Below are 20,585 nucleotides of genomic sequence, written 5' to 3'. Positions count from 1 at the left end.
CTGAATATGGACTGGGAATTTGTTGACATTTAGGGATTATTGGTGGGTAGTTATGTTTTCTTTTCTTCTCTTTCTTTCTTTGCTTTTTTTGCTTTTTATGGCCACACCCTCGGCATGAGGTTCCCAGGCTGGGGGATTAATCGAAGCTGCAGCCACAGCAAGGGGGATTGGGGGGAAGAGCAGGGATCCGAGCCATGTCTGCAGCATACACCACAGCTCACAGCAACCTGGATCCCTGCTCCACTGAGCAAGGCCAGGGATCAAACCCGCGTCCTCAAGGATACTAGTCAGATTCCCAGCGGGAACTCCTGGTATTTCCATTTTCAAAGGTCATTTTCAACTTGGGATGCAAATTGAAGAATTGTTAAAATGATAGAGTATCTGGGATTTTGTTGAAAACATAAAAGGACCCCAGGGTGGAAGGGTGCCTGATATGTTTTAGGCATGGCTAGGAGGCCAACATGGCTGGAGGAGTGTGGGCACACCTCTGAGGCCAGGAGACGATGGAGCTTAACTCTGAGTGAGTGCAGGGCCTTTGGAGGGGTTTGAGCTGAGAAGTGAAAGCAGGGGGTCTAGTTTGCAGACCTCTGTCCTCACAAGGGAGGGATGTTGTGGCTGGTGGAGGTGTGAGAGGTGGTTGGACCCCAGATGTGTTTGTGGGCAAAATCAGTAGGATTTGCTGATGGACTGGATGACAGGTAGTCTGGTCAAGAAGGGCAACTCAAGGAGTTCCCATCGTGGTGCAGCGGAAACAAATATGATTAGGAATGATGAGGTTGCAGGTTTAATCCCTGGCCTTGCTCAGTGGGTTAAGGATCTGGTGTTGCTGTGAGCTGTGGTGTGGATCACAGATGCAGCTCAGATCTGGTGTTGCTTTTGCTGTGCCTTGGTGTAGGTCGGCAGCTGTAGCTCTGATTCGACCCCTAGCCTGGGAACCTCCATATGCTGCAGGAGCGGCGCTAGAAAAGGCAGAAAGACCCCCCCCCCAAAAAAAAAAAACCACAAAACAAAATTTCCTATGTATGCTGCCCCGAAATGCACTGTGTGCATTATGATAACAGATTAAAGTGACCTTCCTGGAGTTTCCGCTGTGGTGTAGTGGGTTAAAGTTTCGCTTTGTCTCTGTGGCAGTGCTGGTTTGATTCCTGATCTTGCACAGTGGGTTAAGGATCTGGTCTTCTCTGGCCCAGGAACTTGCATATGCTGTTGTTTCAGCCAAAAATAAATACATAAATAAAATGACCTCCTTGCAGGGTTAACACTTCAGAGAAATGTTGTCCAGTATGTCTTGTGAATGGAATTAGGGTACTTGCGTCTTTGTCAAAAATCATGTCTGTCTGTGTATGGGTGTATTCTATTCATTTATCCACTTGTCTGTCTTTACATCCATATCACACTCTCTTGGTTACTGTAATTTTATAATATTTCTTGAAATCAGGTTTGTTAAGTCTTCCAAATTTGTTCCTTTTTTTCAGTGTTTTACTGTTCTAGATGCTTTGCATTTCCATATAAACTTTGAAATTAATGAAAAAATTGCTTGTTTTTTCTGTAAAACATGTTAGCAGTTTCTAATTGAGGCTTTGAATCTATGGGTCAGTTTACTGGAGAATTGACACCTTCTGACCCATGGAAAAGTCGTGTTTCTATTTATTTATATTGTCTTTGATTTCTTTTAGTAATGAATGTCTTGCTGTAGTTTCAGGTTATAGTTCTTGCAAATTTTTTAAAATTAAAATTTTTATCCTCAAGTATTTCATGTTTATACTAGTATTAATCATTTTTTTTGGGGGGGGGGTAAGATATCTTTGGCACGTGGAAGTTCCCTGGCCTAGGGATCAAACCTGCCCTACAGTAGCAACTCAAGCCACAACCAGATCCTGGCTTAAGTAACAATGCCAGGTCCTTAACCAACTGTGCCACCAGGAAACTCTCCAATTTTTTTTTAGTGCTTTAAGTTCACTGTGTAGAAATATTGCTGACTTCTTTATATTGACCTTGATCCCAAAGACAAGTGCTTGGAAAATCCAGGGCGCCCACTTGAGGCTTACCCCTCTGTGGCAGAGAGAGGCCTCGGGCTCCAGAGGATTAATGGCACCTGCTGCGTTTCCTGGCATGAATGGGACCAAAATGAGTGGTAGAAAGAGCCCCTCTCCCTAGGAGCTAGCCCTGGTGGTGGCTGCAGCCAGCCCTGGGTCTTACTGAGGGTGATGCTGTGTGTTCCTTGGTACCCAAGGTTCTTTCCATAGAGTTCACTGATATTTGCTTGTTTTGCAAGTTCCCCTGTGTTTACTTCACCATTCACGAGCTGTGAATTGTTGTGAGTTCCTGTCGTGGCTCAGTGGTAACGAATCTGACTAGTATCCATGAGGACGTGGGCTCAATCCCTGGACTTGCTCAGTGGATTAAGGATCTGGTGTTGCTGTGAACTGTAGTCTAGGCTGGCAGCTGCAACTCTGATTCGACCCCTTCCCTGGGAACTTCCATATGCTGCAGGTGTGGCCCTAAAAAGCAAAAAAAAAAAAAAAAAAGGTTTCATAGCAGAGCAAGCTCCTGGAAGTCATGTGGGTGCAAGGAATGACAACAGAAGTGATACCGATGATATTCGGCAAGCTACAACTGACAGCTGCCTGGGAGTCTGAGATTTGGCAGGTTCACTAGGTTCAGCTTCTATGCCCAGAGCCCCAGACATCTCATGTCACAGAAGAGGGGAAGTCGTGGGGCCATGCTTTTTCTGTGACCCTGGGAGAGTTCCTGACCATTCTTTAGCCTTGGTTTTCCTGTCTATGTAACAGGCAGCCACTTCCTCCCTGGGCAGTGTAAGCCCTTTGAAGATGATCCCTGGGTGAAGCTTCAGTTCCCCTGTGGTGGTAAAGCTGCTTCTATGTGGGAGGTGAAGTTTGTCTGTCCCCAACCACCTCATGCCCTTGGCTTCTTTAGGGCAAACCCTGCACTACATGAAATTATGGGTGATTTCCTTGTGTGTTAGGGGGTGGGCACTGGGGGAGGGGAGAGGTCATATCTGGAGAGGGATACCTGGGTGACTCGGGCAGATTCCTGAATATCAGGACATGTCAGGTCCCCTATCTGTAAAATGGGGATAATTGTATAACTTACCCTTAGATTGTCCTGGAGGTTCAAAGAGGTACTGAATTTTAGCAGAGTACGTGGAACTCACTACTAAACATCTATTAAATGCTAGTATTTCTGTTTTTGCTGTTAATGTCATTACTATTATAATCAAAACCTTGAACCATTTTCTGTGTATTCAGAATGTTGGCATGTGGTTGTGAACCACCTGTTGTCTCCATCCATGTTGCTAAAGATGGGATCTTTAGTGTCTAGGATGTTAGTGTTTATTGGTTAGCACCTTATTGGGTCATACATCAGAGACTGGTGGAAAATGATTTCCTCAGCTTGCCCTCCTGTGGAAGGTAACAGAGGCAGGGCTCTGGTTGAAATCTAGAATTCCACTATGTAAATCCAGGGATTGGAGACATTTAAAATTAAAATCCCAGGCAGCTGTCAGTTGTAGCTTGCTGAATATTGTATGTTCTAGAAACTTTCCTTGGAAACTCAGTGTTTCTTCCTCTGTTTTTTGCTTTAGGTTGGCCAGTACATTGACAGAAGTTGCCTTTTGACATAGCTCCCACAATGGCCGGCTGGTAGGACCACCTTCCCATGCCCAGAAGCCAGGTGAGTTCTTAGAGTCTGGTATCTGTGGAACAGAGGCCTCATTCAGATCCTTGGACATTTGAAACAGAGCCCTACTTCAGAAGCTGATGGTCAGCTTCTAGAGAAGGAGGAGGTTAATTCCCCCTGGGATTGCACGCTGGGCTGTCTCCACAGGGTTGCCACGCCTTACCCTCTCCAGGAATGCCGCTTGCTCTCCCCTTGCATCTCAGAATCTGTCTCACTCGTTTGAAAAGCCCAGGCCCAAGTAGAATGAGCTGTTCTCTGTGATGACTGGGGCAGAGGATAATCCTGGCTAGGTGGCCTTTGTCCTCTGGCTGTTCTTGTGATTTCCCAGTGCTGGTTAGAATGTATCTTTTTTTTTTTTTTTTTTCCACTTTTTAAAAAGGGCTGCATCCTCCCACATAGGGGTCGAATCGGAGCAGTAGCTCCCAGCCTGTGCTACAGCCACAGCAACACAGGATCCGAGCTGTGTCTGTGACTTACACTAGAGCTCACAGCAGTGCTGGAGCAAGGCCAGGGCTCAAACCCGCATCCTCATGGATACTGGTTGGATTTGTTTCCCTTTCGCCACAACGGAAACTCCAGAATTTATCCTTCACCGCCATCTTTGGTGCAGGGCCCTGGCACCAGTGCTTGGATCTGATTGCCTTTATTCTACTCTGCCTGTGTAGAAGCTGAACTATCCCCCCCACTGCTTAGGGTTCTCAGATGGAGACTGTCCAGGGCTTTTGGGACCTAGTAGGGCAGAGCCCAACACCCAGGTGGGGTTTTGTCTTTTACTATCAGGGCCCAGCCAGTGATATTTTGGGCCAGGGCTGCCTACCTGGAAAAAAATGTACGCCTGAGAGATGTCTTAGAACACAGAGACAGCTTGGACGCCTCCTCAGTAGGTTAGCTGCTGCCTCTTATAGATCAGCTGGCTGGTGACTTTTCAAGGGGTGTATTCCTTTCTAACAGTGTCACAACTGCATGGGCTAAGAACTGGCTGCTTGGACTCACCTGCTGGGCTGAGTACAAATATATGACAAGGGTTGAGGGTCAGTTTATGAGGTTTCTTATCTGCATATAGCAAGAAAGTATGGAAATGGTCAGGTGATCCTGGTGTCAGGAAAATATTTCTAGAATGTTTCCTAACAAAACAGTGATTAATTTTTTTAATTGAGATAATTTGCATACTATATAATTCACTCATTTATAGTATACAGTTGAGTGATGTTTTTGTATATTCAAGAGTTGTGCAACTGTTACCTCTCTAGTTCCAGAATACTTTCATCACCCCAAAAAGAAACCCCATACACATTAGCAGTCCCTCTTCCTCAGCCCCTGGCAGCCATTAATCTACTTTCTATCTCTATTGATTTGCCTGTTCTGGACACTGCATGTCAGTAGAATCATACAGTCCTTGTGACCATGTCTGTCTGGCTTCTCATTCTCAGCATGTTTTCAAGTTTCATCCACTTTGTAGTGTGAGTCAGTGCTTCATCAGTTTTTATGGCTAAGTAATATTCCATTACATGGATAGACCACATTTAGTTTATCCATTCATCTGGGATAAATTTGGGCTGTTTCCACCTTTTGTAATTATGAATAGTACTGTGAACATTTATATACACAAATTTGTGCAGATGCATCATTCCTTTGGAAATAATACCTAGGAGTGAGGGGTTCCTGGTGGATCAGTGGTTAATGAACCCAGCTAGCATCCATGAAGACGTGGGTTCGATCCCTGGCCTCACTCAGTGGGTTAAGGATCTGGCATAGCTGTGGCTGTGGTGTAGGCTGGCTGCTATAGCTCTGATTTGACCCCTAGCATGGGATCCTCCATATGCCATGGGTGTGGCCCTAAAAAGACAGACAGAAAGAAAGAAATATACCTAGGAGTGGTATTATTGGGTAATGGGTCTTTAATATTCTGAGGAACTACCAGACTGTTGTCATTGTGACTGTACCATTTTATGTCCTTCTCAGTCCTACCCTAGGCCCTCAGAGTTTTTTGGAGACAAAAATGACTCAAAGTCTGTGCTGGTTTCCTAGAATTAGTTGAGGACCATTGGTGTTGATAGTACCCTTTGCCTGGTGCTAATGGCAGCATGCAGTGGGTTAGCCACCTAGAGAGTGGCTTTAGTGTTTGGCTGTCAGCAGACTCTCTTTAGACATTAGCGTTTAAAAATCTTTGAACTTTACATTGGGAGAAGGTTTATCTGCAGCCCTGTGGAATGAGTAACTATCCCTTGTCCAACAGCCCAGAGAATTGTCTGATAGCATTGGGGCCGGCTTAGGGTTCTCTGAGGTCCTGGGTAGCTGGATACCCCAGGCTGGGTACCCCAGCCTCTGACTGGTCCTTCGTTAACTAAGATGTACATGGTCCAAGCAATAAATACTTGCTGAATGAATGAATAAAATTTCCTCTTTTTCTGTCACAGGGCCAGCAAAGAAGACATAGCTGTAACATTACAAAGCAGTCAGTTTGGGGGTTCAGGAGGGAGTTTGTGTATGCCATCTTGGCTGTTCTATCTGCCCTGCCTCTCTGAACCCAGCAGTTGAAGGGGGCTTGGTGGAAAAGGTTGGACTGTGAATGGTTGTGGCAGGAGATGGTCCATATCAGACACCCTTGAGCAATTATTACTTAAAGATGTATAAATATGCCAGCTTCTGTACTTTTTGTTTTGGGTGTAAGTCAGCCCAGAAAATCGATTGATTGTTCCACTTTTCAGTTTAACCATAGCCTATGATCAGCGGGGGCTCCCCCTTCCTGCTACCCAAGACTCAGTGGGCACAGAGAGGAGCAAGGCAGGAAGAGGGCTAGGTCCTTGAGAGTCTTGAGGCATCTATATAGCCTCTACACAACGTCCATGTTGTATGTGGTTGTTGGCGTGCACACTGAGGGCAAGGCTGGCTGCCTGTTTGGGCTAATGGAAGTGGTGTCCGCCCTTGAATTTTACCTGTTAAGGGGCCTGTTCACTCAGCAGCTACATATATACGCATGTGCTAAGAGACAGGCCTTGTGTTCAGTGTTGAAGATCGAAAATGACCTACAAAAATGTGCCACAGCCACAGCGATGCCAGTCTGAGCTGCATCTGCGACCTATACCACGAATTCATGGCAACTCCGAGCAAGGCTAGGGCTCAAACCTGAAACCTCATGGTTCCTAGTCGGATTTGTTTCCGCTGCACCGCAACAGGAACTCTGTTTTATTTTTATTTTTTTAGCCTTTTTTTTTTTTTCTTCTTCTAAATTAGGGCTGCACCTGTGGCATATGGAAGTTCCCAGGCTAGGGGTCAAATTGGAGTTGTAGCTGCCAGCCTACATCACAGGCACAGCAACTCGGGATCCAGGCCGCATTTGTGACCTATACCATAGCTCACGCAATTCCAGAATCCCTGCTGAAGGTTTTCATCTTAAACTATTGTAAATAGTGCTGCTTTTTAACATTTGTGTACAAGTTCTTGTTGCAGTGGTCTCTCGGATATATAAGTAGGAGTAGAATTGCTGAGTCATATGGTAATTTTGTATTTTACTTTTTGAGAAACTGCCAGACTGTTTTCCACATCATTGCACCATTTTACATTCCCACCAGTAATGTATGGTGGTTCCAATTTTTCCACATCATCAACACTTATTTTCCTGTTTTTTTTGTTGTTGTTGTTGTTTTTAAATAGTCTTCCTAGTAGGTGTGGTTTTAATTTGCATTTCCCTAATGACTAATGCTGCTGACCCTCTTCTATGCTTATTGGCTATTTGTATGTCTTTGGAGGAATGTCTTTTCAAGTTCTTTGCCCTTTTTTTTTTTTTTTTCTTTTCTTTTTAGGGCCGCACCCACAGCATATGGAGGTTCTTGGGCTAAGGGTTGAATTGAAGCTGTAGCTGCTGGCCTATGCCACAGCAAAACCGGATCCATAACCCACTGAGCAAGGCCAGGGATTGAACCTTCATCCTCATGGATACTAGTCAGATTCGTTGACACCGAGCCACTATTGGGAACTCCTACCCTTTTTTTTTTTCCCTTTTGTCTTTTGTCCTTTTAGGGCCGCACCCTCAGCATATGGAAGGTCCCAGCCTAGGGGTCGAACTGGAGCTATAGCTGCCGGCAATGCCAGATCCTTAACCCACTGAGCGAGGCCAGGGATCGAACCCGAAACCTCATGGTTCCTAGTCTGATGCATTTTCTGCTGTGCCTATGGGAACTCTCCCCATTTTTTTTTTTTAATTGGGTTTGTTAAGTGTTCTTTTTCTTTCTTTTCTTTTCTTTTTATGGCCACACCTATGGCACATGGAAGTTGAATCAGAGCTGCAGCTGCTGGCCTATATCACAGCTGCAGCAGTGCGGGATCTGAGCCATATTTGCACTTACACTGCAGCTTGCGGCAACACTGGATCCTTAACCCACTTAGCGAGGCCAAGGATCAAACCTGACTTCTCATGGATACTAGTTGGGTTACCGCTGAGCCACATCTTGAACTCCAAGTTGTAAGTGTTCTTTCTGGACACCAGACCCTTATCAGAGAAGTGATTTCAAATATTTTTTTTTCTCATTTTGTGGGGTTGTCACTCTTTTTCACAAAATAATTAATTTTAATGAAGTCCAGTTTATCTTTTTTCTTTCGTTGTTATTGGGCTTTTGGTGTTATACCTAAGAATCTGTTACCAAATCAAAGGCCATGATTTACCCTCATATTGCCTTCTAAGAGTTTTGTAGGTTTAGATTTTAGTAGTTAGGTCTTTGGCCCATTTTGAGATAATTTTTGTATGTGGTTAGAAGTTAAGGTTTTGTTTGTTTTTTTTTTTCCTTACATTTTCTGTTTACATGAAGACATTTTGGCTTACTTAACCAGGAAGGGGCTGCCATAGCTGGGAGTTTTGAAAGTACTTATCTGTTTAAACAAATATATATTGAACACCTATTCTGTCATGGGCTCTGGGACTGTAGCACTGAACAAAGAGATGTTTTCTGTTTTTGTTGGGGGAGATGAATAAGTAGAATGTTAAGTGGTGATGAAATGGGAAGGGAGGTGGAGATCCACTGAAGGGCCTGTGTGGAGGGGAAATAAATGTCACTTTGATGTTTTGGCTGAAATCGGAAGAAAGAGAGTGATTGTGTGTGTGTCTACCTTCCAGGTAGAGGGAGTAGCAAGTACAAAGGTCCTGAGGTGGGAGTGAACTTGGCTTTCAGAGGAGTAGCTAGGATATCAGTGTGGCTAGAGATGAGAGAATGAAGTCCAGGGGTAGGGGGACATGTGGGAGATGACAATAGACAGGTTAGAGAGGCTGGCAGGGCCTTGGCTGGGTGTCGTTTTTACCTTGAGTAGCATGCTTTATAAAATGACCACTCATGTGATACCCTCCAAGTCAGCTTGGCTATTGCCTGGAGGTTGCTGTAGGTGTCTATACCCAGAACAAATGCCTGACAAAGGGAAAGATTTCCACTTACAGGGTGGAGGAGAAAAGTAGGATTTCTTTTTTTCTTGGCTGCACCTATGGCATGTGTAAGTTCCCCAGCCAGGGATCAAACCTGTGCCACAGCAGTGACCCAAGCTGCTGCAGTGACAACACTGGATCCTGAACCCAGTGCTCCACAAGAGAACTCCAAGAATAAGGATTTCAATTCCAGGTCTCACAACTCTGCAGGAAGAGCTGCAAGAACTGTTCATCAGTAGGAACTGTTTCTTAGGCCTATGGGCTTCATTGAGACCAGAAACTTAGTTTAGTCCTAGCTGTAGGCTTCCCTGATGCCGCTGATCCTTTTGGGGCAGTCACTGGTTCTGTCCCCACCGGACATGCTTGACAAAGGAGTCTAGGAGTCTAGGCGATGGCGTCACCACATTGTTGGGTGTCCTGATAAAAATTACAAAAGATGCACTTTGGTTTCTCCTACTTTACACTCACATTCCCTCCCAGGAATGGTGAAGGCTTTTCTGGCCCTTCCTGGAATTTGCTATGCAAAACCTCCCTGCCATTTCCAGCTCAATGGAGCTGGTGGTCAGGGCTGTGTCCTGGAGGGGTCCTGGGGAGGCAGCCCTGGAAGGGTTAAGGCTTCCCATTTTGTGATGTGGCACTCGATGGGCTTGTTTCAGATTATGTAGAAATTTTAGGCATAACCTTTGTGGGCCAAGGAGGCTCAGCTGGGAGGCAGCTGGGAGCTGGGAAAGGACAGAGGACTGGCCCTTTCCAATGGGAGGGATACTCGGCCAACCATCCCTCACAGTGACATTCTGCACCAAAGTTCCCCTGGTCACCATTTCCCTGTGGACATGTTATATTGTTCAGAGTCCCCTCCACAGGTGGGTGGCACCTTTATTTCTATATCCTGCTTTCTGGCAACATCTGTTTTTCTCTCTAGGGCCTCAGGGGTTGGGCTTTGGACTCAGGCCCCAGCCATTAGAGACTCAGCCACTCATTTGGGGCCACTTCCAGGTGGGCAGCATTGGGTGCTTACTGAACACTTCTGAGAGAATAGACACAAAATCTAAGTCCTTATCTCTAGAGTGAGCCCGGGGGTGCCACCAGCAATTTTAAAATAATACTTGCTGCTAGTCTGTCCCCTTCTTAAAGTGTGATCCTTTTAGGTGTACTTTGTCCTACTGTGGGCTTTGACGTGGAGGTGTAGATATGTGTCTCATGTCACAGGGAAGGGGCATGTAGAGGCCACGGCATGGGGCTGAGTTGCAAACACACCTTAGTGGGATCTGTGTGGCCTGTCTGCTCAGTGGTATTCCTTCTTTCAGAAGTTTTTAGGAGATTGTGTCTGGGGGAAGATAAAAGCATACTCCCTACACCAGCATCCCAAACAGGATCTGTATATCTTTCTCTAGCTGCTCCACCCCCGTGACTCAGGGAGGGAGGATGGTTGTTGAGGTCTAGGGACTTGGCTCTCTCAGGTCTGGCCTTGCATGTCCTCTGGGTGAGTTTGAGTGGCTGGGTGTGCCACCAGAAGGCTGGTTGTTACTTTAGCGTGAACTTCATTGAAGGCAGTGACCGTTGATTTTTCTAGAGATGACTTGTCCCCAGGCCTACTGTTCCCACAAGTGGTACTACACTGAGATGCTGTCAATGCCTTTTTCCACTGAGTAGGTCTACATGGGATTTGCCTTTGGGAATTTGAAGGCCATTAAGATTTTATTTTGGAAGCGTTGATGGTGACTGTGTTAAAGTTGCTGCTTTCTAGATTAATTTTGTTAAATATATCCCCCAAAAGCATTATTTTAGAGGCTGTGTTTATTTACATGTCCTCCACCTTAAAAAAAAAACAAAAACAAATTGTAAATGTGTTTGTTTATAAATGTAAAAGCCTGAGGTGCTGTGTGTGTGTGTGTGTGTGTGTGTGTAACTCTTTTCAGTCTTTTTTTTTTTTTTTTTTTTTTTGGCTGTACCTGAAGCATGTAGAAGTTCCCAGGCCAGGGGATGGAACCTGTACCTACAGCAGTGACAACACCAGGTCCTTAACCTGCTGTGCCACAAGGAACTCCCTCTTTTCAGTCCTAACAATCTACATACCTACCTATCTGAGTGGTTCCTTTTCTTTCTTTTTCTTTTTCTTGGCTGTTATGTGGAAGTTCCCAGGCCAGGGATCAGCCTGAGGCCTGCAATGATGACACTGGATCCTTAACCTGCTGCGCCACATGTGAACTTTTCTGGGTGGTTCTTGAACCAAGGACTGAAGATGACCTGATAGGATGACTGTCTTGGTCTGACTTTACCTACATGACTTCTCTGGGTGGTGATGGCCTTATGTTTAATGGATCATTAGCATTTCATATTGAGTGTGGCATTTGGGACACTTGGCATGATAGAAGTGCCCTTTTAGGAGGAGGCTCCTGAATTAATTTAACCTTACCTTTTGACTCCTGTATCTGCAAATTGTGTACCTCCCTTGCAAATGGTATCTCTTCCTGGAAGGGTTAGGTAGAATGATTCTCTGGGGCTGGGGGCAGAGAAATCCCCGAGAGTACTGTACTGCACCAGTGCTCATCACCTCACATGATTGAGGGAGTGACTGCAGGCACCTCATTGAAGTTGCGTGTGTGCAAGTGGCTTTTGGGAGTATACTCTCTGCCATTTCGCAGCTCTCAGCACTCCCCTCCTCTGTCCTTTAGGACCCAATTAAAGGTTCCAACTCCCCTGATTCTCCACAAACTGATGGCCGGTCAGGATCCCGACTCCACCTCCAGTCCCTGGACTCTTGCAGGGTACCTGTAGCCCAGGAAAGCCTGTGGAAGGCCTGGTTGTCATTGCTAACCTTTCACATTGAATAAGTGGCCTCTCTGTAATGGGGGATGTTTGTTCCTTCTAAGCAACCTCATTTCATCTTTAAAAGTTGTTAAAAGTTTGTATGTACTTTTATTTAATTTCACCTACTTTCTTTGGAGATGGGTTTTCATGCACTTGTATATTGTTTTTACCGCTTCACCTTCTTAGCTACCATTTCTTTCTCCCTCTTGCATCTCTGCAAATCTAGATTCTATCTTGGGGCCCAACTCAAATGAAGCATTTCCAGATTCTTCCCCTCCTCCTCTGGATCAGCAGGGTGGATTCCTTTTCCAGTGTTGACTTGTAACAAGATGGTGATTGGCATACATGTCTCACAGTCCTTGCTGGGTCCATGCCCTCATGAAGTCAGGGAACCCTGAGATACTCCTGCCCTCCAAAGAGGTGGCATTCCAGGTCACTGGGCCCTGGACATCACCATCTGGTGCAGCATCAGTATTGGGAGCCTGTCAGTGTCCAGATGGGCTGTGAACTTGGAAAGAGGGTGTTCCCCGTCATTAGTAACTGACCAAGCTTGATGTCGTAGAAGTTCCCTTCCAGGTTCACATATCACTCAGGTAAACAACTGTAAACAGCAGTTCTTCCCCTTCTCTGAAAGGTTAAATTACTGTGAGCATAAAGGAGTAGTAGAAACGATCATGGTTGCAGTGCTAGTAATTTTAAAACACTGCTACTCCACCCAGGCACAAAATTATTTGTCTTGGGCGAAGTGTGGGTTGAAGTGGCATAGGTGTGCAAGGATCCACACAGGGCCCTTCAGGGCTCTAGGCTCCTTCACTTGGTTTAGAAGTTGGTGATTCTAGTCCCTTCGTGGAATCTCATTTCCATACTTAATAGTTTTCCTTCTTCTTGAGACAATTGGATCAGGAGCCCAGTGGACACTTGCATCCTTGATCTCAGTGCCAGACTGATGGCACTACCCATCTGCTCTGGAGTGGGTTGGGTGGGGGCAGTATGGTGTGGACCTCTGTCCTTCTGGGTCCCCTAATTGCCCCTCCCCCCAAACCAGGCAAAGAGCTCTTCTTAGGGTTTCCCTGGCACAGAAAATTCCCCTCTCCCCAGCTCTCAAGGGCAAAGATTAGTCCTTGTTATCTAGAAGCCTGGCCCTATGGTTGAGTCCCAGTGTGCTTGATTCAAATTTCCCTTCCTGGCTTAACACCCCCCAAATAGGTCATTCTCAACCTCTGTGTTTTTGCTTAGAGCTTCTGTCTGATGCTCAGGAACGTGTACTCAGGAACTGCTTGTTTCTGTACTGGATTAAAGGTTTATCCACTGCAAAAATTGGGTTTATAGCATGTAATTTCCTTCTGTCAGGGGCCAATTTATCTTGAGAGCGTGTGGGACCTTTAGGATGGTATAAAATTGACTCATGTAGTGGGACAGACTGATCCTATAGTAAACAGTCTGCACTTGGTACTTTCTGTAACTAAATTATTTCTGACTTGTCGAAAGGGTTAACTTTGAGTCTTGGGCTTGGATTGAATTTACACATTCACATCCTTTTTTTTTTTTTTTTTTTTTTTTTTTAAGGGCTGTACCTGCAGCGTATGGAAGCCTAGGGGTTGAATCAGAGCTGTAGCTGCCGGCCTACACCACAGTACAGCAACTCCAGGTCCGAGCTGTGTCTGTGACCTATACCACAGCTCACAGCAACACTGGATCCTTTCGCTGAGTGAGGCCAGGGATCGAGCCTGTGTCTTCATGGATACTAGTAGAGATTGTTACCACTGAGCCACACGGAAACTTCTCACGTCCTTTTTTGAAACCATTTTTCTCTGTTGTCAGTTCTGCTATAATGCTTATTTTGGAAAAGCAGATTTGTTTCAACACTATTGGTATATTAGGACACATTTGGAGCATGACATGCATGCTGTGTTTGGCTATGCATGATTTTATCCAGGAGAAATACTAGATCTAGGGGTTGGGAAGCTGTGGCCCATGGGCTGATGGCATGTTTGGGTAAATAGAGTTTGAATGGGACACAGCCATGCATTTGAGAACAAACTGTCACAATTGCAGAGCTTGAGTAATCAGGACAGAAACTGAATGTTCTGAAGAGCTGAAAATACTTGCTGTGTCCCTTTAAGTAAAAGTTTGCTGACGCTGGTACTAGATGAATCCAGAAAACTGCTCCCGGCTTAAAAAGCACCTGCCAGTACCTCAGAGCAAAATGCACACACCCCAGATGTGCATCAAGCCCCCTTTGGGCAACTCCCGTCCCCTTTGGGTCAGACAACCTCCCTCCAGCACGTCACTGTAACTGAGAAACTGCACCCCACCCACAGTCACCGTAAACTCCAGATCTTCCCCTGGGTGAGGCATTGGACACCAGGCTTCAGACAGCATTTATATGTTTCTTAGCTGTTTAACCTGTTAGCATTTATTTATTTGACCACCCCTGTGGCATATGGAAGTTCCTGGGCCAGGGATCAAATCTGAGCTGCAGCTGTGACCTGCGACCTGTGGCACCCACCAGATAGACCGGCTCCCTGAGCTGCTGCAGACAATGCCAGATCCTTAACCTACTGTGCCAGGCAGGAACTCCATGTGCTGCCATTTAAAAATCAGATTCCGTTGCAGACGCGGCTCGGATCCTGCGTTGCTGTGGCTCTGGCGTAGGCCAGTGGCTACAGCTCTGATTCGACCCCTAGCCTGGGAACCTCCATATGCCGCGGGAGCGGCCCAAAGAAATAGCAAAAAGACAAAAAAAAAAAAAAGATTTTATAAAAAAATAAAATAAAAATCAGATTCCTGGGAGTTCCCGTCGAGGCGCAGTGGTTAACGAATCTGACTAGGAACCATGAGGTTGCGGGTTCGATCCCTGCCCTTGCTCAGTGGGTTAAGGATCCGGCATTGCTGTGAGCTGTGGTGTAGGTCACAGACGCGGCTCAGATCCCACACTGCTGTGGCTCTGGCGTAGGCTGGCAGCTACAGCTCTGATTAGACCCCTAGCCTGGGAACCTCCATATGCCATGGGAGCGGCCCAAGAAATGGCAAAAAGACAAGAAAAAAAAAATCAGATTCCTAACTTTTTTTATGTCACTGATGAAGGTTTGGGGTGTTGTACCCTAACCCCATAGTTCCCACAGGCACTGTGTCTTTTTTTTTTTCTTTTTAGGGCCGTACCCATGGCATATGGAGGTTCTCAGGCTAGGGGTCGAATCAGAGCTGTAGCTGCTGGCCTATACCACAGCTCGTGGCAACGCTGGATCCTTAACTCACTGAGCAAGGCCAGGGATTGAACCAACCTCCTCATGGATGCTAGCCAGATTCGTTAACCGCTGAGCCATGACAGGAACTCCCAAGCACTGTGTTTTTGTTGTGTGATTTTGCACCAGATGGTAGCTTAGGAATGCATATGTTGTGCCCCAGCGGAACTTACTATACTTTGAAAGCAGACAGCAAAAGGTGTGGTTTCACTCATAACACTCAAAAAGGTTGTAATAAACATTTTAATATCTCATCTGGACCCCATGGGGCAGATTGAGATGTCAAATGTTAAGTCCGATTTCCTGCTTGTGAGGAGCTTCTGGTGTCCTTTGGAAACCTTATGCCTGACTCTGAGTGGCTTATGCTGGACTCTGAGTGTTGGAGTGGGCGCTGTTTGGAGGAGCATGGGCTTCAGTTCCCAGCATTGTCTCACCCACTTACTGTGTGACCCTCACCCGCCTTTTTCCCTACCAGTAAGACAGGGCTTGCACCCGAGATGATCCATGTAGGGTAAATGCTTAGTCAGTGTTAGGTGTTTTGCCTGTAAAAGAAGACCCGGCATTTCTATTAACAACAAAGGAGCATTAAACTTGGGTTAAGATTTGAGAATCCCAGTGCCGAAAGGGAGACTGAAGTATCTTGTCTGCCCCCTCCCCAGATCTTCTGAGCTCCTCTCTATAAAACCTATATTTGTTTATTGATCAAATGTTTGATATGCACCTCCTGTGTGGCTGGCACTCTCCTGGAGCTGGGGATGCACCAGGAACATTGATGGCATGGCCCTGCTGTCACATGGCCTATTACCTTGTGGGAGGCAGTGATGTCTGATAACAGGGGGCTCATACCTTAAGGTTCCGAGGTCTTCCCAGGCCAGGCTTCCCCGTGGGTCCTTCCACAGCCCCAACTCATGGCAGTGAAAATCTTTTTTTTTTTTTTTCCATTTTTTGCTGCCCCAAGGAATATGGAGTTCCTGAGCCAGAGATCAGATCTAAACCACAGTTGCGACCCCAGTCACAGTTGTGCAACACCGGATCCTTAACCCACTGTGCCAGGCAAGGGATTGAACCCGCGTCCCGGTGCTCCCAAGATGCCACCAATGTCGTTGCACCATAGCGGGAATTCCTGACAGGGCAAATCTTAATTCTCTGAGGTGAGGCTGCCATTGTGGCATTTGAGGACAGCTGGCAAGTGTCATTTTGGCCCCACCATGTGCTTGTCTGTCTCTCCAGGTGAAAACCATTAAAACATGAATTAACAAAAGGCCTTTAGATTGTGCAGTAGTGTGGTCCATAGTGGGCAGCTTTTGAGAATGCCACTCTAACAGAAGAGTGTTAGATCTGGGTTCTAGGCCCACTAGACTTGGGTTTCCCCATCTTTTGTGGGATTACAGGCTAGTCTTCTACCCATGGAGGCTCTGGGTGAATGGCAGCCATCTCTCTGCCCCCATGTGTATGGGCACGGCCCGCCCCCATCCAAGTCCTAAGACTGCTGCAGGGAGAGTCTGTCCTCCTTGTCTTTCTCGGTCTAGGTCTTTGAAGGCCCAAGGAGTTCCTAGCCAAGTGGAGCTCCAAGAAAGAAAGAAAACACATGTACTTCTGGAGCATCTTAAGTTTTCAGGCAACTAAGGTTTTAGAACTCAGCTTTAGTCAGTAAGACTTAGCTCTCTTTATGAGGAAACTTTTAGCACAGGACTACCTGTGGCCTTCCTGAGATTCTCCCTCCTCTGTGACTTGGTCCGTGCTGTTCTGCCTGGACCTTCTCCCTGGATTTCTGTTTCTGCCTTTGACCTCAATCTGTGAGACTCCATTTCAGTACACTCGCCTTCCAGAAAGTCAGAATGCAGAAGTTTTTAATGAAAGCACTTGTCTTGTTTGCTACATTTTGCCTTGTAGGCAGCCCTAGGAATCATACACTTCATGAAGCTAATTTATAGAAATGTCAGTTTAACTCAGTAGCACATACTGACCCTGTACTGTTTGCTGCACACTGAAAATGAAGATGAATGGGGAAAAGCTGCTGCTGCAAAAGAGTTTTAACGTTGAGCCACCAGGCTGTATGGGGATTGTTGCTGTGGGCAGTCCTGGGACAGTGTGGGCCATGGGTCTCCTCAGAGTGAGCTCCCACTGATGCTGTGTCCTGATGGCCACTTGGGACCACTAGTGACCCAGGTAGAAGCTAGGCTGTGGGAATGAGTTGAGGGGTTTGGGTTTACTGCTTAGGGCTAGAGTCACTGTAGCAGGTGACACAGAAGGTGGACTTTTAAGCTGCATAAACATTTGCCAAAAATAAATGGGAAAGTGTCCCCTCTTGCTTCACTGAAGGTTACACTTCATCTTGGGTTCTTTGTTCTCTCTGCTGGAGGAGCTGGCCATGTGTCTGCCATACGGCACAGGTGCCTTCTGGCCAGGCTGGGTGGGGTGGAGGCCCCCCTCCCCTCAGGGCCTTCTCCCCTCTCCCCACCCCCATAACACTTGTTCTTTCAGTTCTCAGCTTCTGTAGGTGGGAGTGTTTCTAGCTTTCCTTTTTATCTTTGTTTTCTTTGAATACAAAGAAACTGATAGTCACTGTTAAGAGAAGGAATTTAATACAGAAATGTTTAATACAGGGAGTTCCTGTCGTGGCGCAGTGGTTAACAAATCTGACTAGGAACCATGAGGTTGAGGGTTCAGTCCCTGCCCTTGCTCAGTGGGTTAACGATCCGGCGTTGCCATGAGCTGTGGTGTAGGTCGCAGACGTGGCTTGGATCCCGCGTTGCTGTGGCTCTGGCGTAGGCCGGTGGCTACGGCTCCGATTGGACCCCTAGCCTGGGAACCTCCATATGCTGCGGGAGCAGCCCAAGAAATGTCAAAAAGACAAAAAAAAGAAGAAATGTTGAATACAGATATTGAAAGTTTCTTAGTAATCCACTCTTCAGAGATGAGTCTTGTGGATTTTTGTCCAGTTTCTTTCTCTTTCGATTTTAGTGAACTTTTAGTATTTCTTTCTGTAGGTTATTAGCACTTTAAAACCATGTGAATGGTATACCATTCTGTGACTCGATTTTCTCATTCAGGTTACTACTAATGTCCACTCTGTCTCTTCACAAAGTACGCTTATGAGGTAAGGATGAGGAAACTGAGGCTCAGAGAATGACAAGCTCCCCCAGCCAGTTGCTCCCTGAGGTCCATCCTCTGTTCTCTGCTGTGTCTGGTGGGGCGAGGGTGGGAGGTGGGGGGCACTGGCTTTCACAGTCAACTTTTTCTTTCCCAAGTTAAATTGCATCCTTATACTTGACGGCCTTAATGAGGTTTGGTTTTATTTAAAACTGGAGAACTGGTGTCTTTGGTGTGAGTTCTTCCAGGACACAGCTGCTGTATCCCTGCCACTGTCACTCAGAAATGTGCATTCGGGAGTTCCCGTTGTGGCGCAGTGGTTAACGAATCCGACTAGGAACGATGAGGTTGTGGGTTCGATCCCTGGCCTTGCTAAGTGGGTTAAGGATCCGGCATTGCTGTGGGCTGTGGTGTAGGTTGCAGACGTGGCTCGGATCTGGCATTGCTGTGGCTCTGGAGTAGTAGGCTGGTGCCAACAGCTCCGATTCGACCCCTAGCCTGGAAACCTCCATATGCCACGGGTGCAGCCCTTAAAAGACAAAAGACAAGAAAAAAAAAGAAATGTGCATTCGGAAGTTGCCCAGGCCTGAGCAGAGTGGGGTCTCTGTTCTGGGAGGGAAGACATGTGCCTGTCAGCCAGGGATTGCAGGCACAAAACACAGCTTATCTCTTCTCTCCTCTACCTCTCCCCATATACCTAGGTTTGACCCTCAAGAACATGGGGAATTCCTGGAGGGTATGTTGGTCAGGGACTCAGCTTTGGAAGCTTCCTCAGGCCACTGTCTTGGGGAGGGTAGATGAGGTTCCTAGCCTCAGGGAGGCCATGCAGAGAGGTGGCACAGTCCCAGCTTGGGGACCACCAGAGCCTGGAGTCTTTTCTGTGCCATGCCACTACTTTGGGGGTACTCTGGTGGTGGGTGCCTAGCTGCAGGCTGATAGAGCTCTGCCAGTGGTTAGTGAGTCTGGCTTCTGGACGCTGTTGTCACTCAACTCTGCATTAGTTGCTTCACAGGCCCTTCTTTCCGTGCCACCCTGCCCAGTGTATAGGCCTCTACCTGGCAGCAGACACTCTTAAAGCCTCTCTGTATGCCAAACTATTCCACTCCCACTCCCAGCGTTCTTCCCCCAGATCTGCTCCTTCCCCATCTCTTAGAGAGTCAATTCCATTTTTCCAGTTGCTCACACAAAAACAATCAAAGCAACCCTTTCTCACCTCACATCCAGCTGTTCGTATGTTGCGTTGTCTGTATCTTCTAAAATACACCCAGCATTTGGTCAAGTCTCTCCACTGCTCTATCCCCTTCCTATCCTGAGCCACAAGATACAGAAGTACCCTGTCTGTTCCCCCTGCTACCCTCTACCCCAGTCTGTCCCCAAGTCAGCCACATGATTCTTTAGAACAAATCGGTCCCACCCCTACCCTCAACATACCCGCCACCCTCTCTGCTCCACTTGAGGTCACTCTACACTCAGCGCCCTCCTTCTACCCCCTCCTCATGCTCACTTCCTTCTTTGGGCTCTGGAAAAAGCACTCCTCATTGTTGACTTTTCAGAGCGTTGGTTCTGTTATTTTTCCCAAGCACCTATTCTTAAGCCCCTTTTTCTTCATGCCTGAAATAGGAGTATTACTAGTAGTGTTCCTGCTGGCATGTTAATAACGGTATAGTATAGATGGCATTTCCTAGTACAGAGAGTATTAATAGCAATCTCAGGGTGTTGGCTCTGTGACTTATACCTAGTTTCTTTCTCTCTCCTTTGAATCATCAAGAGATGATTTACCTGGCCTGTGTGGGGAGTATTGGCCTTCCAGGTCCTGTTTAAAAAGATTGGTTCATACCACAGCGTAGTTCACCCTTTTGGAGTTGTTTTAGAACAGATTTTCTTTTCTTTTTTTTTTTTTTTTTGCTATTTCTTGGGCCGCTTCCTTGGCATATGGAGATTCCCAGGCTAGGGGTCTAATCGGAGCCGTAGCCACCAGCCTACGCCAGAACCACAGCAACGCGGGATCCGAGCCACATCTGCAACCTACACCAAAGCTCACGGCAACGCCGGATCGTTAACCCACTGAGCAAGGGCAGGGACCGAACCCTCAACCTCATGGTTCCTAGTCGGATTCGTTAACCACTGCGCCACGACGGGAACTCCAGAACAGATTTTCTGACCTGAGGTTCTCAGACCAGTTAGAAAGTGACATCTTTACTAAAATAAAGCATGTTTTGGTAGAAGCAATTGAAATTTATATCTGACTGAAAGCACTGTGATAGCATTCTGCCTGGGACTTGGTGACCCCATCATCCTGGGATTGGTCTGGGCTGTGTGCTTGTGAA

The 20,585-nt window shown here is 46.6% G+C and overlaps 1 protein-coding gene across 4 annotated transcripts in view; it reads left to right on the top strand.

The window, feature by feature from the left end:
* The window catches only part of GATAD2A (GATA zinc finger domain containing 2A), a 102,116-nt gene that overhangs the window by 35,413 nt on the left and 46,118 nt on the right, over window positions 1–20,585 (top strand). For all 4 annotated transcript variants that reach the window (XM_047776440.1, XM_047776437.1, XM_047776438.1 and 1 more), the window contains exon 2: window positions 3,605–3,693. In XM_047776440.1, coding sequence (XP_047632396.1) covers window positions 3,679–3,693 — 15 coding nt within the window. In that variant the 5' untranslated portion in view covers window positions 3,605–3,678. The remainder of the gene's footprint in view (window positions 1–3,604; window positions 3,694–20,585) is intronic.

Source organism: Phacochoerus africanus, chromosome 4 (assembly GCF_016906955.1).
Source record: "Phacochoerus africanus isolate WHEZ1 chromosome 4, ROS_Pafr_v1, whole genome shotgun sequence".
NCBI lineage: Eukaryota > Metazoa > Chordata > Mammalia > Artiodactyla > Suidae > Phacochoerus > Phacochoerus africanus.
This window is presented reverse-complemented; position numbering and strand designations above follow the sequence as displayed.